A 21459-nucleotide genomic window follows, 5' to 3' on the forward strand; every position below is an offset into this window, starting at 1 on the left:
TGGGCCCCGTCCTCCTGGTGAGGGCTGGGGCAGGGTGGGTGCCGTCTGTATTAATTTTTATTCTGATTTCACAAATGGTGCGTGGTCCTTGTAGAAATCATGGGCGTCTACCCGTTCCCGAAGGGGTGTTTTACCCCCACCTTGGGAATGAGGAGAGGCTTAGAGCACAGCCGGGGCCCCAGGAGGAGGCAGAGCTGGTGCCAGCAACGCACTTTCTCCAGATGCTCCTGCCGAGTGCAGGGGCTTGCGAAACCTCTCCAGGGTGGGCCCTCCTCTGCCCCGCCCCCACTTCCTGGTTCGCGGTCTGAGGCTCCACCACAGGCTGGAAGTGGTGGGCTGAGCGTTCCCACTGTGGCCTGTTGGGCAGGCTGGCTGGGGGTGAGAGGAGGTGGTCCTGGCGGGAGGAGGGGCCTAGGGCCTTCTCTGTCCCCAGTGTGCCCTGCAGCTGGGCCGAGAGAGGTGTGTTGGAGGATGTCCGTGCCAGATGGAGGTGAGGACACCCTTCATGCTTTGAAAGGGATCAGTGCTGGGGTGGGCTGCCAGTGACTGAAGCCTTGAGAGAAAAAGCATAGTACAGAGTCCACAGTTCCAGCACCAGCACTGACCCGGGGCACCCAGCGCACTGGCTCGGCGTCCTTTAATGTAAGGATGCTGATACCGTGGAAGGGAGAGAGTCGGGTCAGAGCCCAGTGGGCTCCATGTCAGATGGCGGAGGGCCCTCCGGCAGCTTCTCAGGGGTTCTCGTATCCCAACTGGCCTCCAAGGCTCTCTGCATCTGACGGGCTCTGTGGGGGTCAGAGCCTCTTTGGAGAGGGTGGCCGAAGGAGGTGCGTGGAGGCTGCCTCCTTCCTTTCTGGGGCTGTGCTGCCAGTGTGCTGAGCCTTGGGCCCAGGTGCTTATGGGACCCCTTGCCATGCGCTGAGACACAGGGAGGGGCCGCTGCCTCCGGAACAGTCAGTGACTTCAGGCCCCTGGCTGGCCTGGCCCACTTTCATCTCTTCCCCAAAGAGCCAGGAGCTGGAGCTGGGCCCACCCAGGCTCCCCAAAGCCCAGGAACTGGCCTGCTGAGCTGAGGACTCCAGGGTAGCTGATGGCAACTCCTCCTATTGGTTGGGATCTTACCCCCTCAGGTCCTAGGGTGAAGTCCACAGCCACGGGGGTGGTCCAGATATCCACCCACCCCCAGTCACCTGTCCACATGCTGGGCAGTTGCAGTTGATTTCCATTTCTCTAGGGCTGGGAGGAGGAGGAAGGAGAGGGACTGGGAGCTGGCTTTCCATGTAGGGGCGCCACCAGAGCATAGGGCAGTGGGGCAGACATGAGGCAGAGCATACACGTATGGATACATATGTCCGTGTGGACTAGGTCCAGGCCTCTGCTTGCACCATCCTTTGATTCCAAGGTCCTTGTTCAGGATGCCGGGGTGGGTTGAGAACCTGGGGAATTCCTGGATTTGCCTGCCAGGGTATACTGGGGTAATGCCTTGGGAGCAGCACCTGTGAGGGGCAAGGATTTGTGACAGAGGCTGCTGGGAATCCCACTTAAACTCAGGAACCGAGAGGACCCTTCGGAGGAGGTGACTTGAATGAACACAGGGGAGGCCATTTACCTGTCACTGAACACATAGACTGCTGCAAGAGGGGACCTGCCAACACTGGATGCCCAGCCATGGCATGCTTTGGAGGCGAGCCCAGGCCCTGGACTCCAGAAATGACCCCACCGCTGACCCTGCCAGGCTTGCCTGGGCATCCAGGTGGGCGGGACCTGCTGATCCCTGGCAGGGGTCGAGCATGCCCGAGAATGCCTGGCATGGAGAGACTGTCCTGTCTGGCCGAGAGCCTGGCATGGGAGGAGTGGCACGTGTAGGCTGCAGGGGCCATGAGCATCAGCACTGGGCAGCCGCCCTCTTGCCTTGTGTCCCCACCTGTAGTCACCCTCCCCACCCCCAGTGAAGGAGTCCTCCTATAACTCCTCCAAAGCTACCTGAGAATTGTGTTGATATGCCTGTGTTCATCCAGGAGGCACCGCTTTGTCCCCTGGTATGGGAGAGGATATGATCAAGGATTCTGCCCCTTGCCCAGGTTCCAGGGCCAGCCCGTAAGCTGGCTGCCACCTCACGCCATCAACGTTATTTTCTGTGTAGTCAAGAACGGGGTCTTGTGTGCAGTCAGGCCCGCCATGACTTGCTGACGGTGCAGCGACTGTGCAGAGAGGGCCAGTGCCACCTGGTCCCAGAACAGCAAAGGCCATCTTCGTAGGCACTGCAAGGCTTGAGGTGCGGGGCCACTGGTGCCCCAAGGTGTTCTGGCAACTAGTGAAAGGGTCCTCAGGAGACCTGTGGTCCCAGTTCTGTTTTCTCCAGGGCCATAAGGGAGACCATCGTGAGGCAGCCTGGGTACCCTGACTGTACCCTGCTGTTGGCACTCCCCTCCCCCTTGCCTGGTCGTCCTCTGAGTGGTTCAGCCCCACATAGTCCTGCAAAGTCAAGAGAGAGGGATGCTGGGAAATTCCCACCCACACCTCAGCCTCAAGCAGATGGGTCGTTTCGTGTCCGACTCAGAGAGGCAGGGATGAGCGCCCTGGGAGCAGTGGGCAAGCTCTGGAAGAGCGAAGCGTGCGGAGTGGAAACCAGCAGTACCACCTCTGCCCTGACGGGTTCGGGTTGGGGGGCTGCAGGCCCAGCCCGGCCTGGGAGTGACTGCGGGGAGCATAGGGGTCCGGGGAGGGGCCCACTGCTCTGAACCTGCCCTTGCTGTGAGTGCGTGTGTGCAGCCCTGGGTAAACACATGAGTGGGAGTGTACAGTTGCGGTGTGTGCACGTGTATAACTGGATGGAAGGGGGTGTGAAGGTGTGCGTTTGCCTCTGTAAACGCGTGTGTGTGGATACGTGGTTAGAGCATGTGGGTGTGTGCCTGCACGGATGCGTGAGCACGTGTTGTATGAGTGTGTGAGTGCTCCCATGGGACCGGGTGCATGTAGGGTGAGTGATTTAGTGTGGGCCTTCGGGGGAGGTCGGTGGTTCGGTTTACAGGAGATCCAGGGACACTGTCCCACACCTGCCCCTTCCCCCCTTTCTCAAGCACAAGTCAAGGCAGCATAAGGTCAGGCCTCACCCTAGAGGCGGGGAGAGGCTGAGGAGCCCAGGACTTCCATTGACGCGGAGGCTGTGTCCCGTTGGGCCACTAGGTCCTCCCTCCCCGGCCAAGGCGGCCAAGGCGGCCAAGGCGGCCAAGGCGGCCAAGACCCCCAGCCACAGCTATCCCCGCGGCCGGACACACGGGAGAGCGGAGCCCAGCGGCCTTCCCGGAGGAGGTGACTCGGGCCGGGCGGGCCGCGCGCATTCCTGAGCCCTGAGTCAGCGCGGCCGCCCCCTCCGGCCGGGCCCGCCCCCGGCGCGCACGCCCCTCGCTCCATGGCATTCCCGGGCGGGCGGGCCGGACGGGCGCGCGGGCGGGGACTCGGCGCGGGCGCCCTCCCGGCCGGCGGCGGCAGCCCCTCCCCGGAGCCCCCAGGATCCCCGAGGACCCCCCGGTGCCGGCGGCGGCGGTGAGTGAGCGCGCCGGGAGCGGGGCGCAGGGCTCCGTGGGCCGGGCGGGTTCCGGGGCTGCGTCCGCTGCGCGCGGGGCCCGTGCTCAGCCCGCCACGGCCAGAGGCGCTGGCAGCGGCTGGGGTCGGGCCGGGCGCGGGGTCCAGGCCTGGGTCCGGGTCCGGGCGACTTCCCGCCCCGGGCGTCCGGACTTTCCTTCCCGGAGTTTCCCGAGCCACCCGCGGAGGCGGCCCAGCCCGGGATTCCTAACCCAGCGCGCCGCAAAAATAGCCCAGGGCCGGATTAGCACGTCCCGGCGGCCTGACCGGGCCGGACAGCTCGGCTCCAGCCCCCGCCCAACAGCTGAGGGTCCTGGGAGCGGGCGGGCTCGGAGTCTGGGGGTGTCCCCAGGCTCCTCCGAGCTGTGCCCTCCCCCCCTTGACGTTTTCCGTCCCGGCCGCCACCGGTGGGTGGTGCTCCAAGTCGAAACTCCAGCTCCGAGGGTGGGACTCCTCGGGATCGTCCCTGTCCCAGCCGTCCTCACAGGGGATGGGAATATGATCATCAGTAATAGCAGTAGTTGGGGGGCTAGGGGCGGGGGACTTCACAACCCCTGTCTCCCCACTCTGTAAATCCTGGAACTGTGGGGACCGGGGAGCTACTCCCTAAGACCCCGCTGCGTTGTGTTCAGTGGCCTAGAGGAGCGGAGGTGGGGGGCGTGGGGGCGTGCCTAGAGGCAGGCCTTCTATTGGCAGGGAAGATGGCTGGACCTCAGGTGCTCGGGGTACGGGGGACGGCCTAGCTGTCTGTCCTGCTGCGGGCTTGTCTGTGGCTGGATGGGGAATGGGCAGGGGATCTCGCAGCCATGCCTGCCCAAGGCCCAGCTGGTTCCTGACCCGAGTTCGTTCGGTGCAGCTTGGGTTGTGTGTCTCTGTCTGTCTGGGTGGGCGGGGCCTGGATCCCGAGGCCCTAGCCTTGTGCTGGGAAACCCCCCCCCCAACCTTGGGACTTCCTGACTGAGAAGATTCAAGGATGAAACTGGCTTTTCAGGTTTGGCCCAGCTAGATGCTGGGTTCTCCCCACCCCCCTGGAGCCAGCCCCAGCCCCCTAGAGAGCCCCCAGAAATTAGGAGGAAGGTGGGGAACCCAACAGGTGGCTGGGGTCCAAGAGGCCCCTCAGCTGAGCCCCCTGCCACCAGGGGCCATTCTGGGCAAGCTAGGTCCTTTTCCCTGAGAACGGGGCAGGGCTAGTAGGTGGGCACAGGAGTCAAGGGGCCCCAAATTTAAGATGCGGGGCCCCAGGCCCCATCCCAACCCTTCCAAGCAGCCAACCAGTCTCCCATTGTGCAGACAGGCTGACTGAGGGCAGCCGAGCTGGAGAATTGCCATGACCAGAATCCCTCACGCAGCATTAGTGTCCGGCCAAGTTGCTGTCCTTGGGAACTCATATTCTCGGGGGGCCCTTGGCTCAGAGGGGATCACCCAGGTCTTCCCTGCCTTTTAGGGCTCCCTGTCAGGGTCTTCTCAGCTCCCAGTTACTGCTCTGGGCACACCCCGTTGCTCCTCTCCCTGGATGTGAGGTGCTCCCCTTCCAGCTTCGGTGTCTGTGACAGGATCCACTTTCTACCCAAGGATCATATTCCCTGGCTTCTGCCTGTTCTCTGGGTTGGGTGTGTTTGAGGGCGACCCCTCCTCCCTGAGCTGAAAGGCTCTGGGTCAGGACAGGGTGGAGTTGGGGGCCCTGGGGGGCTGTGGCCAGGGCCAGCTAGGCAGGCACACGGGTTCCTTGGACCCCATCTCCTGGGCAGACATTGTCCAAGGTTTTGAACCCCCCCCTTGGAGGCTCGGTGACCTCAGGTGGTGACTGGCTTCTCTGAGCCTCAGTTTTCTTATCTGGAAGATGGTACAGAGGACCCTTCCCAGGGCTTGTGATAGGTCAGCAGGGTCAGTTAGACCCAGGTTTCCAGCAGGTGTGCCAGGCTTCTGATGACAAGCCGTTTCTGCTCTTACAACAGACTTCAGGACTTGGTGTCCCCTCCTGGGACCTCTCTAGTACTATCCAGGAGCTGGCCCGTTCAGGGAGGAGCTCGCTAAGCCCGAGGGTGTCAGGGCACCGGGAGCACACGTGCGTCAAGTCAGTGGGGGAACTTCTGGGGGTGCTGAGCGGTGGCCCGGCTGCTCATCTGCCCTTGAGCCAGGCATGTTGGTAGAATGTGGGCCTTTCCCCTCTGCAGCTTGGGGGAGGCTTTCACCTAACTCCCGAGACCCAGCTAGACCTCAGGTTGTCGAAGCCAGAATCTGCTATAGCTAAGTCTCTTCCCTTGCGCCCTTGCTGGCTTGCTGACTGTGGGGCACGGACCTGCCACCTCTCTGAGCTTTGGGGCTCCCCAACCTGGGGTGTATTCACCCTCTCAGCCCCTGCCAGAGCCAGTGGGGTCCAGGGCTTTGATTCTGGTTGTCAGGGACCCCCAGGTCCGTATGTGCCTGTTGAGCTTTTGGGCAGCAGCCCTCCCCAGGGCTAGAGCCTCCTCTGCACCACTCTCCCTGGTTAGGTCCCGGCGTGTAATTATCACCAGGGATTCCTGTGCCTTCGGGGCCTCCTGTAGCAGGGAACCTCCTGTTCTGTTATTGGCCTTCTGCATACCTGTCTGGGGTGACGTCTGTCCTGTGACGGGTGACACCGGGAGGTAGGGATGGACGTGTCCCCTTGAGGATGGGCAGAGGGCACTGTGCAGGCCATCAGCTAGGTCTCGGGCCTGCCCTGCTGCTCTCTGAGCTCGTTTCCTTCACAGAGAAGCGGCGAGGTCTGGGAGGGTTGAGGAGGGCTGAGGACCCAACCAGTACCATTTTTAGCATGATGCCATTTATACATGAGACAGAGAGGCACAGCGAGGCCAGGTGACTTGCTTTGCTACACGGTTGCATGTGGGTGGTGAAGGCCTGGATTCTGGAAGGCCACTCGGCTAGTGATCCCCGCTCGCAGGGCATTTCGGGGGTTGGGCATCAGATTAGGGGTCAAACAGAAGAGTGGGGGTCAGAGGTCAGGACTCTAGTGTGGAGGCTGGAGCATTGGGATCATGCTCCGGTGAGCTGGGGACACGCCTGGGCAGGTGTCCTGGGGTGGGGCCATTGCTCCAGTTGACCTTGGCAGTGGGTGGTCCCCTGGGCAGGGCGGGGCCGGGGCTTGGTGGATCTTGTCCTGGGGCTGGGCTATCCCGCCTCTCCACGCAGCCTCCAGCCGCCGCTGCTGGCATCGTCCTGCCAGCTGGCTGAGCAGGCCCGAGTGCCTTGGTGGCCGCCGCTCGCACCTGAGGATCCAGTCTCATAGTGGCTCTGGCCACTGTCCAGGCTGGGGCAGGCCACACCTGCTCCCCAGTCTCCTCCTGCCTCTTGGTTACACCCTACCAAACTGGGCATCTCCGAAGGCTCCCACGGCCAGGTGCCTCCCGTGGCTAGTGTTCTGGTCGTACATGCTCCTGGGCCTCGTGCTCCCCTCTCCTCTCCTCCTCTGGCTGCCCTCAGGGAGCCCCGCAGAGCCGGCAGGCATTGACCAGCCCGGGCGTTTGGTTCAGCCGCTGCTTCTCAAGCACCACTGTGTGCCAGGCACTACTGTGGCCCCTAATTTTCAGACGAAAAAATTGAGGCTTGCAGGTGGTGAAGGTGAGCAGGGTCTGCCCGGTGTCTCAGGCCAGGCTCTCCCCTGGCTTCCTGGCCCCGTCTTCTGTCTGTGCATGTGGCAGCCCAGAAGGTCCCCGCTCATCCCCAGGGCAGGCACATGCTTCAGTAGGACCTGCCCCTGCCCCCCACCCAGCCCTCTGCCCTGAGGCTGTAGCTACTCCTAGTTCTCTCCATCCATTTAAAGCAGCCCTAGTGGTCCTGTGACTCTGCGGGGCCCTCTGTCCCTCAGCCCCATCTTGGGCCCTTGTCATGAGCCCCACGCTTGTCCTGTGCTGCCCAGAGTGCCTGGGTGTTGTGTCTGCCCCTGTTTCGTGCCCCCTTGCTGGGCTCGGTCCCCACCCTTAGCATTTGCTGAGCAGTTGTCAGCACTTTCTAGCTCACTTCTGGATGCCCAGTTAGGGGTCTCCTGATGGGGCTGGGCCCTGGGTGGGCAGCCTTGACTGTCGCCAGAGTGACTCAGATGATGTGTGACCCCGAGCAGTCAGGCCCTCCCTGGGGCTGCCGTTTCTTCCCGCACCGAGGGGGTCAGCAGAGCAGAGATGCTGTTGGGATTCCCCCCTGAGGGGCTGTCTGGGAACAAGAGCCCACTGTGTGCCTGGGGGAGGCCTGGACACTGAGCCACTGTCTCCCCTGGATGGGCGCGGTGCCCCTCCCCAGCCCAGACTCTTTGTCCTCTGGGCCCGCCCCTCCCCCACACCCCTGGGGCCCACTGTGGAACACCCCCCCTTGTGGATCCCACCCACTTGAGGCCCAGATGGGAAACTATGCACAGAGGGCTGGGGCAGACCAGGACCCTGCAGCACTGGGGGCACGGTGGGGATCCTGGAGCCCTGTGGGTTACAGAGCACCCTCCTGCCTCCACCCCAAAGACAGGAAGGACTTGGGTGGAGGTGAGGGACCCCGGGAGATCTGGGCACACGGGCAGGGATCTGGTGCCTTCCTCATGAGCTCAATGGTTCTTGTGTTCCTGGGGCCAGCTGTAGGCCCAGGCTAGCAGGGGCTGGGGAATGTCTGAGTCCCTGGGTACCTCACCACCCTTTTCCCACTTCTTGGCTTGGGTTCCCCCTGCCCCGACCTCGGCTTGTGGTCAGCTACTCCTACCAGACCCCGCCGAAGGATCTTTTTCAGGAACCCCACATCACTCCAGATGGTGAGGACAGGCCCCTGCCAGTCCGTGCTCAGAAGTGACCAATGTCTACGGAACAGTGGCTCTGGACCAGGCCTGTCTTGGGCACTGTGGGCCCGGCAGTCACAGGACAGCCCACACGTGGCTGATGCCCTGAGCTGTGCCCGGGGATCCAGGGCTGGGAGCATCTGTCAGGGTGGGGCCAGCCTGAGTAAGGCTGTGGGTCCTTGGGCAGAATGCATGTGCAGGGGCGGGGCATGACTCGAGCCCTGAGGCGGGCGGGAGCTGTGAGGAGAGGCCATGGGGGCAGTGGGAACTGGTAGGGGCATGGGTGTGGGTGGTGGTGTAAGCCGAACAGCTGCCAGAGGTTCCTTGGACTCCGAAGTCGAGGACCAGCCGGTATCACTTGGAGGTGCTGGGAATGTATGGGGGGGGGGGGCTCCTGGAGAGGCCAGCCCTCTGGCACCCTGCCTGTGGATCCCCAGTGTTGGGTCCAGGGCCGGAAGGAGCTGTGCGCAGTACCTGGGGCTGCCCCTGTTTTGTGGAGGGCAGCATTCCATGCCCTCTGGGTCTGTGTAGGTCGACCTTCTCAGGTCAGTAAAGAGCTGGGAGTTGCTCCGAACAGAATTCTGGCCTTCCCTGTTCTGTGTAAGTCCAGTAGGAGCTGTGGGCAGCATCCTGGGCCTGTGTCCAGTTATGCCACCCGAATTCGTGACCTCGGGTAAGGCAAGCCCCTGTTCTGTAGGACTCAGTTTGCCTATTTGTAAGGCAGGGGTGGGGTTTTCTCTACATCTCCTCAGGCAGTGCAAGGGAGGTCGTTTCTAGAGGCATTTGTGGGTGGGTTCCCAAACCCGAATTTTTTTTTTTTTTTAAGATTTTATTTATTTGAGAGAGAGAGAGTATGAGCGGGGGCTGGTGGTGGTGGTGGGGGCAGAGGGACAAGCTGAGTGCGGAGCCCGCCACCACGGGGCTCCATCCCAGCACACTGAGATGATGACCTAAGCCCAAGTCAGAGGCCACCCAGGTGCCACCCCCAACCCGAATTTCAGAGTCTGTCTGGTTCCCTAGCTCTTGGATGCAGTGGAGGAATTTTGGAGTCTCTTCCCTCCGAGTCTTGCTCGGCCACTTCCCTGCTCTCCATGCCCCACAATGTGCTTTGGATCTCCCGTTTCCAGACACCCTGTGGTCCTTCTTTGGGGAGGGGCAACCAGAGCCGCCCTGAAAGTGACCTTTTGTAAGCGGGGAGTAGAGCGCCAGAGAGGCCATGGTCACATAGTCGTTGCCTCACTGTCACATGGCCAGGCAGTGGAGGCCCACATCAAGCCCTGGCCTTTCTGCTCTGGGTCCTGGGCCCTCGCTCTGGGTCCTGGGCCCTCGCCCTGTGTCTCAGATGCTGAGGGGGGTGCGCGCCGTGTGTCTGTTTCTGGGTGCGCGACGCCCCCTGGTGGTCCCGGCAGCATCTGCGCCCAGGTGGCTTTCAGAAGGTCCCTTGCAGGTGGGAGCTCCCGGATGGGGAAGCCCCGTGGCCACTCCTCCGTGAGATGCAGGGGTCGCACCCCCCTGTCATGGGTGCAGGGGCCTTCTGTCTTCGGAGCAGACGGCATGGTGGGGAAGAGGGTACGGTCTCTGGGTCAGACAGGTTTGAGCTTCGCCCCATGTACAGACTGGGGCGAGACCCTCAGCTGGCCTGTGTGCACACTCGCTGAGATCTTCACACTGGCTGTTCCCTGTGTGAGGAGCAACTCTGCCCTCTCCAGCAGCCTTGTTCACTCCATCACCACCTTCAGGTCTTTGCTAGATGTCACCTTCCAGGGAGACATCCGTGCCCCAGCAACTGTAACGTGCTATGTTTCCCTATCATACTTGTCACATGTTAACATGGTGTCTCTACTTACTTATAGGTTTTTGTTTTTTTTCTAAGATTTTATTTATTTATTTGAGAGAATGAGAGAGCACAAGTAGGGGGAGGGGCAGAGGGAGAAGCAGGCTCCCTGCTGAGTGTGGAGCCCAACGCAGGGCTCTATCCCAGGACCCCGAAGATCACGACCTGAGCTGAAGTCACATGCTTAACCGACTGAGCCACCCAGGCGCCCCTATAGTTTTTTTGTTTTTTTTTTTAAGATTTTATTTACTCATTTGAGAGAGAGAGTGCAAGCGGCGGGGCAGTGGGGGGAGCAGAGGGAGAGGGAGAAGCTGACTCGGTGCTGAGTGGGACTCAGTTCCACGACCCTGAGATCATGACCCCAGCCGAAAGCCAGAGTCGGACGCTTAACCAACCAAGCCACCAAGCGCCCTGTACTTACAGGTTTATTGTCTGGACCGTAAGCTCCAGAGAGGCAGGGATTTTGTCTGTTTTTGTCTCCTTGTTTCTCCACCAGTGTGTCCCTGAGCACCTAGGAGTGGCTCATCGTAGATGCTCAAATACTTGTCCTGAATTTCTCTCTTTCGACATGAATGGATTTGTATTGTGAGGGCCTAGTTCGTGCCCCGCGGTGTCTCCAGGGATGGGCGAAGCAGGCACGGAGCAGATCGGTGCTGAGCACAGAGGAGGACTGCTGCATCGGGGCCAGGACCCTCCCTGGGCCCAGTGACCCCTGAGAGGTCCGTCAGCACTGAATCACTGTCCCCCTCCCAGGCCTGCCGTGCCCCACCTGGCGCCATGAGCGAGGCCCGCAGGGACAGCACAAGCAGCCTGCAGCGCAAGAAGCCGCCCTGGCTGAGGCTGGACATCCCGGCTGTGGTGCCCCCGGCAACAGAGGAACCCGGCTTCTTCCAGGTAGGCGCTGCTGGGCAGGGGCTGGGCGTGTGCCCCGTCCAGCCTCCTCACTGTGACCCCACGGCGCAGCCCCTGAGACGGCAGGCTTTCCTGCGGAGTGTGAGTATGCCTGCCGAGACGGCCCACGTCCCCGCGTCTCACCATGAGCTCCGGCGGCCGCCGCTGCAGCGCCAGATGTCCATCACGCAGACCATCCGCAGGTACTCGGCTGCCGTGGCGGCTCCGCCCGTGGGGGCTGGGGGGCCGGGGGGCAGAGGCAGGCAGAACTGTCCCCTCTGGGTACGGGGGCTGGGACCGGAGCCAGGGTCCCTCCTGTCTCGGCTGTCTCCTCCATCTTGTTCCCCATGTCACCCTGTCCTCCTCCTGTTCTGGGGACCAACTGCTCTCACCTGCCACCTTCCCTGCTCCCCACCACCTCCCCCTGTCTCCTTCTCTGTCTCTCCCATCCCAACGCCCTGGCCCCTGGACAGCCGGCAGGTGCGCTCTGGGCGTGTCCACACTCTGCCCCTCTTGGGTCCCCCCGCTGCCCGCAGGGCTCTGCCACAGCGCCGCTCTCTCTCTCGGTCCCTGCTCAGGTACCTGGGGCAGGGCATGAGTGTGTGGACGTCAGGTGGCGTGTGCATGGCTTGCGATCTCTTGGGGGCTGCCAGTGCCTTTGGTGTTCCCTGGGGTTCCTAACAGCAGGTCCTGGTGGTGTTTTTCCTTGCATGTCCAAGAGGTGTGGACAGCTTGCCTGGCCTTGCAGTGCCCACTGCCTGAGTTCTGTGGAGTCTGAGGTCAAGCTGCTGCCTGGGGCCAAGCTCTCTGGCGAAGGGCTGAGCTCTGCGTGCCATCTGTGGACTCAGTGTCTCTCCATGAACCTCCCTCTCTGGGATGGGCTGAGGACCGGTGTAAAATACTCACTTGGGCAAGGCCTGCCATCTGCGCTTCTAGTGGGAATTTGGAGTTGGCTAATTGCTTAGGGGTGGCCAGGGCCGGAACCCATCCATCCTCTTAATTAGACCCAGCACACCTGGCCCCAGGCCCCAGGCCCCGGGCGTGATTGGAGGCTTGGGTTGGGGCATGTTGTCCGCCCTGGCGGGGCCGGGGGACGACCTGGCTTCCCCTTGCTGAGACCCTCCCGTGGCAGGGGCACCGCGGACTGGTTCGGAGTGAGCAAGGACAGTGACAGCACCCAGAAGTGGCAGCGGAAAAGCATCCGCCACTGCAGCCAGCGCTATGGAAAGCTGAAGCCCCAGGTCATCCGGGAGCTGGACCTGCCCAGCCAGGACAATGTGTCTCTGGCCAGCACTGAGACGCCCCCTCCGCTGTACGTGGGGCCGTGCCAGCTGGGCATGCAGAAGGTATGCCCAGCCCTGCTGCCTCCCACCAGCCTCTCTCTGTTCCCTGGGCCGGGGCTGGGGACACGGCCGACCTGAAGACAGGAGACTCTGCGAAGCTCCTGGCGTGGGGGCAGTCACATGGTCCCAGAAAGGCACCTAAGATACTCTCTGGGAACTGGGGCCTGGGGGAGGGGACAGGGTCCTGGGATCAGGATGGGAGAACATCCCAGGATGCACAGCATTGTAAAGGCCTCATGAGTGAGGACGGGGACCCTCCTAGCCCCCTGCACAGCCATCCAGGGACCCGCTGGGGGGTGGGAAGGAGGGGCAGCTATGTTCTCCACAGCGGGGTCTAGGGTGGGGAAGGGGCCCCCACAGCCACGGCCCAGGCCTGGACTCTTACATCTCCTTCCGTCTGCCAGATCGTAGACCCCCTGGCCCGGGGCCGGGCCTTCCGCGTGGCGGATGACACGGCTGATGGCCTGAGTACCCCGCACACGCCTGTCACGCCTGGTGCCGCTTCCTTCTGCTCCTTCTCCAGCTCCCGCTCGGGCTGCAGCCGGTTCCCGCGGCGACGCAAGCGCGAATCGGTGGCCAAGATGAGCTTCCGGGCGGCCGCGGCCCTGATGAAGGTGGGTGCGGGGGCCGGGGCAGGCTGGGAACGCGGCGGCCAGCACGCCGCATGCTCACCTCCTTGCTGGCAGGGCCGCTCTGTTAGGGATGGCACGTTGCGCCGGGCGCAGCGCCGAAGCTTTACTCCTGCCAGCTTCCTGGAGGAGGACACAGCTGACTTCCCCGACGAGTTGGACACGTCCTTCTTTGCCCGGGTAAGAGCACAGGGGCATCACCCGCCACCCCTCTGTCTGCGTGGCCCACCCTGATCGCCTATGTTTGCTCAGGAAGGAGTCCTCCATGAGGAGCTGTCCACGTACCCAGACGAGGTGTTCGAGTCCCCTTCGGAGGCGGCGCTCAAGGACTGGGAGAAAGCCATGGAGCAGGCCGACCTCACGGGTGGGGCCCTGGACCGCAGTGAACTTGAGCGCAGCCATCTGATGCTGTGAGTGCCGCTGGCCCCTGGGGAGGGGAGGGGAGGGCAGGGGGCCAGACTTTTGGCCGTCAGGAGTGGCTGGGCCCTGGGACACTGGTGCCCAGGAGGGCTGAGGGAAGGATTGTGGAATGTGAGCCCAGCTTGTGCACTGTGGCTATGGGACCCAGGACCGGGCACCCTCCAAGGCTCAGCTGCCCGCCTGCGGGACGGGCACATGATCCCAGAACCCACAGGCTGGGCGGAGTCCTGCAGGGAGGAGGAGAGGGTTGTGATTAGTACTTGCAGACTGTCAGGGAACCTCATGTAAGTCAGGTTCTACCTCTTCCACCCCAGAGGGGCTCAGGATTGCTTTTACTGGTTGGGAGGAGGCTGAATGGCTGCACGGAGCCTTCACTGCTAGACAGGAGCAAGACCGAGCGGGAGGGTCGGCCCCGTGCAGGAGGGACTGCAGCAGGTCAGGCGTCTAGGGCGGGGGCTGACTGCGCCCCTTCCCCCCAGGCCCCTAGAACGAGGCTGGCGGAAGCAGAAGGAGGGTGGAGCAGCAGCCCCGCAACCTAAGGTGCGGCTACGGCAGGAGGTAGTGAGCACGGCGGGTCAGCGGCGGGGCCAGCGCATCGCGATGCCCGTGCGCAAGTTCTTTGCCAGGGAGAAGCGGCCGTACGGGCTGGGCATGGTAGGCCGGCTCACCAACCGCACTTACCGCAAGCGTATCGACAGCTATGTCAAACGTCAGATCGAGGACATGGATGACCACAGGTAGGCATGGCGTGCGGGTGTGGGGGTGGTCTGCAGCTTCGAGCGGGCAAAGCTCCAGGTTGGGGGCGGGTTCTCTGGGTTGGGGATGCTGCCTCTGCTGACGCTCCACCCTGCAGGCCCTTCTTCACCTACTGGCTCACCTTCGTGCACTCGCTCGTCACCATTCTAGCCGTGTGCATCTACGGCATCGCGCCTGTGGGCTTCTCGCAGCATGAGACCGTGGACTCGGTGAGCCCTGGCACCCTCCCCGGCCCAGACCCTTGGAGTCTAGGCTCTGAACTGCCTCCTGCGTCACCCTGGGAGGAGAGGGCCAGAGCGGGATCTGTCTCATCTCTTTCCCCAACCTTCCAGGTCCTGCGGAACCGCGGGGTCTATGAGAACGTCAAGTATGTGCAGCAGGAGAACTTCTGGATCGGGCCCAGCTCGGTGAGGGCAGGGCCTTGTGGGCACTGGAGGGTGGGAACCCTGGGCTGGCAGGGGCCAGGGCCACCTCTGCACATCCCACTCCTCCGCAGGAGGCTCTCATTCACCTCGGTGCCAAGTTCTCGCCCTGCATGCGCCAGGACCCGCAGGTGCACAGTTTTATCCGCGCCGCGCGGGAGCGTGAGAAGCACTCGGCCTGCTGCGTGCGCAACGACCGGTCGGGGTGCGTGCAGACATCGGAGGACGAGTGCTCGGTGGGTGGCCCCGCTGCCGTGTGTTTGTGGTTCAAAGCAAGGGCCTTCCGTTCACCTTCATTCCCTGCCTCCCCCATCTCCTGCTTCTCACGTCACAGACAGTTGTAGCCAGGCGTTGATTTGGGGGCGCTCTTTCCGCACGTGTGCGTCTTGTTTCTGACACGAGTGGTAGTGCCGTATTCTTTCCCCTAAGCAATTAAAAGAGACCCAAAAAGCAAAAAAGATTCATCCAAGTTTTTTTTTTTTTTTTAATTTTTAAAAGAAGATCTATTTAGAGAAAGAGAAAGCACAAGCAGGGGGCGGGGCAGAGGGAGAGAAGCAGGCCCCCGCTGAGCTCAGAGCTGGCCGCAGGACTCGGTCTCAGGACCCTGAGATCATGACCGGAGCTGACATGAAGAGTGGGATGCTTAACCAGAGGAACCACCCAGGCGCCCCCCATCCAGGTTTTTATCACATCATCTTGTGCGGAGCTGCTGTAGTTATACCAGTTCCCGGACTGGTGGTTTCTATTCTGAAGCTAACAGGAATTCTGCTGTTGAGATCCTGTTAGGTCTCCCAACATGCCCGCACATTTCTGGAGTGTAATTTCATTGAGATTGGGTTGTGGGTAAGGGTGATTCCTGCGTCCTGTTGACGGTGCTGGTAAGGGGTGGGCTCTGACCAGGGGTTGGCCCTGTGTCTCCCACAGTCCACACTGGCAGTGTGGGTGAAGTGGCCCTTACACCCCAGTGCCCCAGACTTTGGCGGCCACAAGAGGCAGTTTGGCTCTGTCTGCCACCAGGACCCCAGGTCAGTCTTGCTGCCTGCCCCCGCCTTTACCACCTTAGCCCAAGGCTCTGTGGGGTGTGGGGGGAGAGGGTATAGCCCCCCTTGTTGTTGAGTTGGGCAGGTGTGGATGCCAAGGAGATAAAGCGGGGTCTGACCACATGCTGGGTTCGCAGGGTGTGTGATGAGCCCTCCTCAGAGGACCCCCACGAGTGGCCAGATGACATCACCAAGTGGCCGGTGAGCCAGAGTGAAAGGGTTGTTTGGAATCACCGTTGTCATGTTGGGGAGGAATCCACACTTCATCCATTAGTGATGTGATGCCAGAGATAGCCATCATGGGACCACCCTGCATATTCAGATGCTGTGCCCCAGGCCTTTACCCAGCCTGTCTACCTCCCAACACCTGCTTCTCTGAGCAGGTAGCCAGAACGGGAGAAGCAGGTGGAAGCTTGGGAGGTCAAGTGACATTATTCCAACTAGACAGATGGCTCATCGGTCTCAGGGTGTGGCAGCATGCCTGAGGTCAAGGGAGGCCGGTTTCCTACCCTAGGACCTGTGCATCTTTGCCCCAATCCCCAAGCATGGTGTGGGGCTCAGGGTTGGGGGTGGCCCTAACCCAGCTCTCCCCCATTTGTGACCCAGATCTGCACCAAAAACAGCGCTGGGAACCACACCAACCACCCGCACATGGACTGTGCCCTCACGGGCCGGCCCTGCTGCATCGGCACAAAGGGCAGGTAGGTGCGCTTGTGTGCACAGCCAGCCCTTCCTGGGTGCAGAACATTGCCCTGCGGTCCCTCTCCCTCACCAAGTTCGGAAATAACCCGAGATACCAAGGGGCCTGGGTGGCAGTCGGCTGCCTCTGGCCCTGGGCCCCAGCAGGCCCCTCTCCAAGTCCTCTCAACCCTGGCCTGATCTTCCAGGTGTGAGATCACCTCCCGGGAGTACTGTGACTTCATGAGGGGCTACTTCCATGAGGAGGCCACACTGTGCTCGCAGGTAGGCCTCTGGGGCGAGTGTCCCTCCCCTCCCCCCAGCCACAGCGGGTGCTGATGGGCCACTCTGCACAGGTGCACTGCATGGATGACGTGTGTGGGCTCCTACCCTTCCTCAACCCTGAGGTGCCTGACCAGTTCTACCGCCTGTGGCTGTCCCTCTTCTTGCACGCTGGGCAAGTGATACCATGTGGGCTGAGCAGGGATAGGTGGGGTGAGTGGCCCCAGGGACCCTAGGAGTGGCTGGCCAGAGATGGTGAAGGGGTGGCCTCCCTCCTGAGTACCACCCCCCGCCGCCCCCGTAGGATCCTGCACTGCCTGGTGTCCGTCTGCTTCCAGATGACCGTCCTGCGGGACCTGGAGAAGCTGGCAGGCTGGCACCGCATAGCCATCATCTACCTGTTGAGTGGTGTCACTGGTAACCTGGCCAGTGCCATTTTCCTGCCATACCGGGCAGAGGTAAGGGCATCCCCCAGGGTGGGCACCCTCCTGAGTGTACCTGCTGCCCATCCTAAACTGGGTCCATGTCTGGCACTGGGTTTGGGTCCCTGGAGAGTCCAGCCTGGGAGCATCTCCTTTTGGCTCCTCCATCTTGACACGCTCTGGGCCATGGGAGGCGGGATGGGGAGATGGGGCTCTGGGTCCAGGCTGGGGGTGGGCGTCATCTGCTCAGCCTCACCAGCTCACAGCCACCCACACTGTCGCCAGGTGGGCCCAGCCGGCTCGCAGTTTGGCATCCTGGCCTGCCTGTTCGTGGAGCTCTTCCAGAGCTGGCAGGTCCTGGCACGGCCCTGGCGTGCCTTCTTCAAGCTGTCGGCTGTGGTCCTCTTCCTGTTCACCTTTGGCCTGCTGCCCTGGATCGACAACTTCGCTCACATCTCGGGCTTCATCAGCGGCCTCTTCCTCTCCTTTGCCTTCCTGCCCTACATCAGCTTCGGCAAGTTTGACCTGTACCGCAAGCGCTGCCAGATCATCGTCTTTCAGGTGGTCTTCCTGGGCCTCCTGGCCGGCCTGGTGGTCCTCTTCTACTTCTACCCCGTCCGCTGTGAGTGGTGTGAGTTCCTCACCTGCATCCCCTTCACTGACAAGTTCTGTGAGAAGTACGAGCTGGACGCCCAGCTCCACTGAGCTGGCCGGGGCACCGGGGCTGTGAGCCCCAGCAGGCCAGAGCCGGGCACGCTGTCCGCCCCGAGCCTCACAGGCCACAGGACTCGGCCTGCGAGCCCTGTGTGCCGGCCTGCCCATTTCCTGAACACTGACCTCTTGTGCCTTGTTCACCGCTGGTGAACGTCTCGTACTTCAGGGCATTTATTACACTAGTTCCCACGATTACCTTCTAACTAGTTTCTGGACGACCACCTCATGTGGCCAATAAATGGACCGGGAGCGTTTTAGCTGCCACTAACTTATCAGAGCTGCCTCGTCTTTCTGGTTTCTGGCTAGGGCTGTGGAGGGAGGTCCTTCAGGCCTCTTCCCCACCCTCCCCTCCCACTTACAGTTCCCCAGAACGGGGAACTAAGTGTCAAATGTACCTCCCAGTGAAGCCCCTCAGCCAGGTGGATGGCTGCACCTTGCCCCCTTCCTTAGGGTGACTGGCAGCTGACAATGATAGAAGAACCCATGGCTTTGCTGTCACATTCGTCCCCTCACCCCCATGGAGAAGCACCCTGACCCCAGTGCTCCCTCTGTAGCCAGCAGTTCCAAGTTCAGCCACAGGCTACTTCTTTTTGCAGGAGCCAAAGGGTGAAGGGTGTTGCTATAGGTGAACCCTGTGAGCTGAGGCTGGAGACCTCATCCACATACTGTTGGATGCAAGGCCCTTGTTTCCCCCCAAGCACACACTGAAAGCCAGCCATCTGCTTTTATTTCCCCTTGCCGTAGAAACCACAGTAAAAGGGTCTTATGGCCAGCGGATGGTGTGGGCACGGGGCTCAAATGAAGCATCTTAGACCTTTGGATTCACCTGCACCGTTTTCTGCCCTTGCCTCCCCTCTGTAACTGGGCAGCAGCAGTCCCTCCTGCCCCAGGTACTGTGGTTTTCTGACTTTTCAAACTAAGAAGCAAGTAGATTTATTTTGTACACAGGGCCAGGCCCATTTGCCCCATCATTCGGTTGTTTGGACCTAGGGCTCAGCTGTGTCCCAGCTGGGTACAGGCCACCAGCACAGAGCTGTCCTCGTCTGGAGGTTCATTTTTGCCTCAGCTTTTTGATGAAGGACACCTCATCCCGATTCCGGATACCGTAACTGGAAAAGGAGGAGGGCTATAGTGTGTGATCTGCAGAAGGTAGGTTGGACTCCTCACGTGAAACTTGGGAGGGACCAAGAAGGAATGGGTAGGAAGAGCACTGTGTGCAGGAAGGTGAGGAAGTGGCAGTGGCCACCCTCTCAAGACCCCCATCGTGCCCGTGGGCAGCCTCTCACCCGCACACACTGCCTTCCTCTGGCTCCGGGAAGCCCTTCACTGCCCCTGGAGAGCAGTGGTCACAGTGCCCCTAGGTCTCCCATTCCAGAAGGGAGGGCCCCCAGGAACCTCCTTGCAGGAGGGTATCAGTCCAGCCAGGGACTCCCCAGGTCTCGCAGATTCCCCAGGAACTGATTTAAGACTCCTTCTTCCTGGGAAGAGGCCCCAGCCCTCTGGCCGAGCTTGGGGAACTAGAGGGCAACAGACCAGATGCCTCCCAGCAGCTCAAAATGTGCCTGAACTTACTCTCGAAGCTTCTTCCTGTCCTCTGTGAGCTTCTCTCCTGCGGAGGTCAGGTAGTAGGTCCTCCACACATAGGACCTGCAAGACTCAGATGAGGATTCAGGTAAACCACAAGCACGGTCACTGGGCAGCTGGGACACGGGCTGTGTGTGAGATGGGCTGAGGCAGCTCTAAGGAGGCACTGCTCCAAGGGCTGTGCTGGGTAGCTGGGGGCCAAACACACCTTACGAGATAGGCGGCAGTACTGAGACACAGACAGCAGAACACCTGACCCAACAGGCGTGAGGAGAGCACCCAAGTGAAGATGGGCGGGGGCCACTGACAGCTAGCGAGACCACTTACAGACACTAGAAATGCCCCGAGATGCCCCCCGTTTAAGAAACCCGGCTGCCCAGGTGGGGTGATGTAGATGAAAGAGCAACTGAGGCAGGACTCCCAGGCACGGAGGCACCCACCACGCCTGAAGGCTTGGGACAGGGAACTCAGAACTCACCAGTACTTTGCGGCACACATGCAACAGGCACTCATGCGCCACCAGGCCTTCCTGCCACTCCACTTACCAGCTGATGTGCTGAATGCCCCCTTCACGCTCCTGCCTGAGCTGCACGTATCTCTGAATGGCCTTCTTCAGATCCAGGACTGTGGCGTTCTGTACCACAACCACAGCTGCAACACAAATGGGAGGACAGCCATGGTGGGAATCCACAGCCACAGCCTTGGATGGCACGAAAGGAACCCAGAAGCTCTGTCCAGACTGTTTTGGACGGAGACTCAAGTCCAGGTGGAGTAGGCTTGTAGTTGGCCCAATACCCTGGGACATGGCCCCGAGTTTCCCCCTGAGCAGCCATGTCCGCATCTTGCCTGTGTGGAAGCTCCGACTGTAAGGTCCAAAGGGAGAAGGCGAACACTTACGCATTATTTCTCCATCCATCTTGCACACTCGGACTGTCATTGCTTGGCCGTATTCTAGTGCTATTTGGGAATTGACCTCTTCCAAAGTCACCTACAAAAAGACCAAGGGTGGAGGTGGGAACCTTGGCTCTCTTTACTATCCCAAACAACAACCAAAGAAAACAAGCTGTTACTGTCCAAAAAGCAATACCATGTTTTTTGAAGGACAAGAAACAGATTTCTTGCTTATATGTTAGGGTTTCCCAGTTCCACCCACATTTTGTATTTAATGTCCAAAGTGGATAAAAGCTCGGCAAAAGAGAAGTACACAAACAGGGGACGATGAGGATCAGATCTGGGTTCTGGGGCTGGGTAGGAGTAAGAACACTGTCAGTCCAAGGCCCAGGGCAACGCTTGAGTTGAGGCAGGTGTGCAAGATTTACCAGGGCACCAAAAAAACAGTAATATAAACATTTTGAACTAACTTAACAAAAAATACAAGTGAACTTTAAAACTCCAAGTGGGGCAAATTAGCAAAGATTTAAAGACAGGACTGTGCCGAACCAGACTGAAGGTAGATACATGAAAAGCCATCAATACTGATCTCGTCTTCACGCGAAGTTTCGCTGTCTTGTTTGCCAGAGCCTTTTTTACACGCCCTTTGAGCTTTGGAAAACGGTGTATTACAAGGTCATGTATCCCGACGAGTGTTTTTTTGGGCGCCCCCTTAAATTCTGCAAGCCAGGTGAGAGCCTCGCTCGCCCCCGCCCCCCAGCCCCAGCCCCGGGTAAGACCTTCGCTGGAGCCCAGAGGCGCCTTCTTGAGGCCTCTGGGCCGCAGTCCCCCATCAGGGCCTCTCGAGGTCGGTCCGCGGCTCGGCGCACGGCCCCGCGGGGAACGACCCCGGCCCCGGCGGCCTCCGTCGCCCGCGCGCACCTGGATCGGTAGATCGCAGAGCAGCGGGTCCTGCACGACCATGGCGAGACCCTCCTGGAACACGTCCACCGCCTCGGAGTGCGGTAGCGCCTCCTCTTCGTCCTCATCGTCCTCGGGCGCCTCGGGCCGCACGGCAGCCTCCGCCTCGGCCGGCTCCAGAGCGCCTCTCCGCTCCCGCGCTCCGCCCGCACCGCCGGCTCGCGCGCCCCACCGACGCGGGGACCGCAGTAGAGCCCCTGGGACCGCCAGGGGGCG

The 21459-nt window shown here is 61.2% G+C and overlaps 2 protein-coding genes across 6 annotated transcripts; one reads left to right on the forward strand and one right to left on the reverse strand.

The window, feature by feature from the left end:
* The first annotated feature begins 337 nt into the window (after positions 1-337).
* Positions 338-18080, forward strand: RHBDF1 (rhomboid 5 homolog 1). Of its 4 annotated transcripts, none has more exons than XR_014145424.1 (18): positions 338-490; positions 10965-11105; positions 11175-11305; positions 12235-12448; positions 12850-13059; positions 13132-13254; positions 13327-13484; positions 13974-14231; positions 14348-14459; positions 14583-14657; positions 14747-14908; positions 15597-15697; positions 15850-15913; positions 16319-16413; positions 16600-16675; positions 16747-16885; positions 16977-17130; positions 17380-17519. XR_014145424.1 is itself a non-coding variant. In XM_081820472.1 (18 exons), exons 1-18 carry the CDS (start codon positions 485-487, stop codon positions 17797-17799), a joined length of 2601 nt encoding a protein of 866 aa, XP_081676598.1. In that variant the 5' UTR covers positions 339-484; the 3' UTR covers positions 17800-18080. The 4 variants fall into 4 exon arrangements, 3 of the variants coding, with proteins under 3 accessions (XP_081676598.1, XP_081676599.1, XP_081676600.1); XM_081820472.1 differs by having other exon boundaries at positions 339-490; positions 16747-16847; positions 17380-18080; XM_081820473.1 differs by lacking the exon at positions 338-490 and adding an exon at positions 3389-3546 and having other exon boundaries at positions 16747-16847; positions 17380-18080.
* Positions 18081-18518: 438 nt separating this feature from the next.
* On the reverse strand, positions 18519-21388 carry SNRNP25 (small nuclear ribonucleoprotein U11/U12 subunit 25). Of its 2 annotated transcripts, XM_031022310.2 has the most exons (5): positions 21205-21388; positions 20290-20380; positions 19938-20043; positions 19381-19455; positions 18519-18917 (listed from the first exon to the last, which is right to left on the reverse strand). In XM_031022310.2, the coding sequence occupies exons 1-5, from the start codon at positions 21244-21246 to the stop codon at positions 18860-18862; spliced, it is 372 nt and encodes a 123-aa protein (XP_030878170.1). In that variant the 5' UTR covers positions 21247-21388; the 3' UTR covers positions 18519-18859. The 2 variants fall into 2 exon arrangements, with proteins under 2 accessions (XP_030878170.1, XP_081676602.1); XM_081820476.1 differs by lacking the exon at positions 18519-18917 and having other exon boundaries at positions 19389-19520.
* Between the last annotated feature and the right edge of the window lie 71 nt (positions 21389-21459).

This window comes from Leptonychotes weddellii, chromosome 5 (assembly GCF_054177405.1).
Source record: "Leptonychotes weddellii isolate Sample4059 chromosome 5, ASM5417740v2, whole genome shotgun sequence".
Lineage (NCBI taxonomy): Eukaryota > Metazoa > Chordata > Mammalia > Carnivora > Phocidae > Leptonychotes > Leptonychotes weddellii.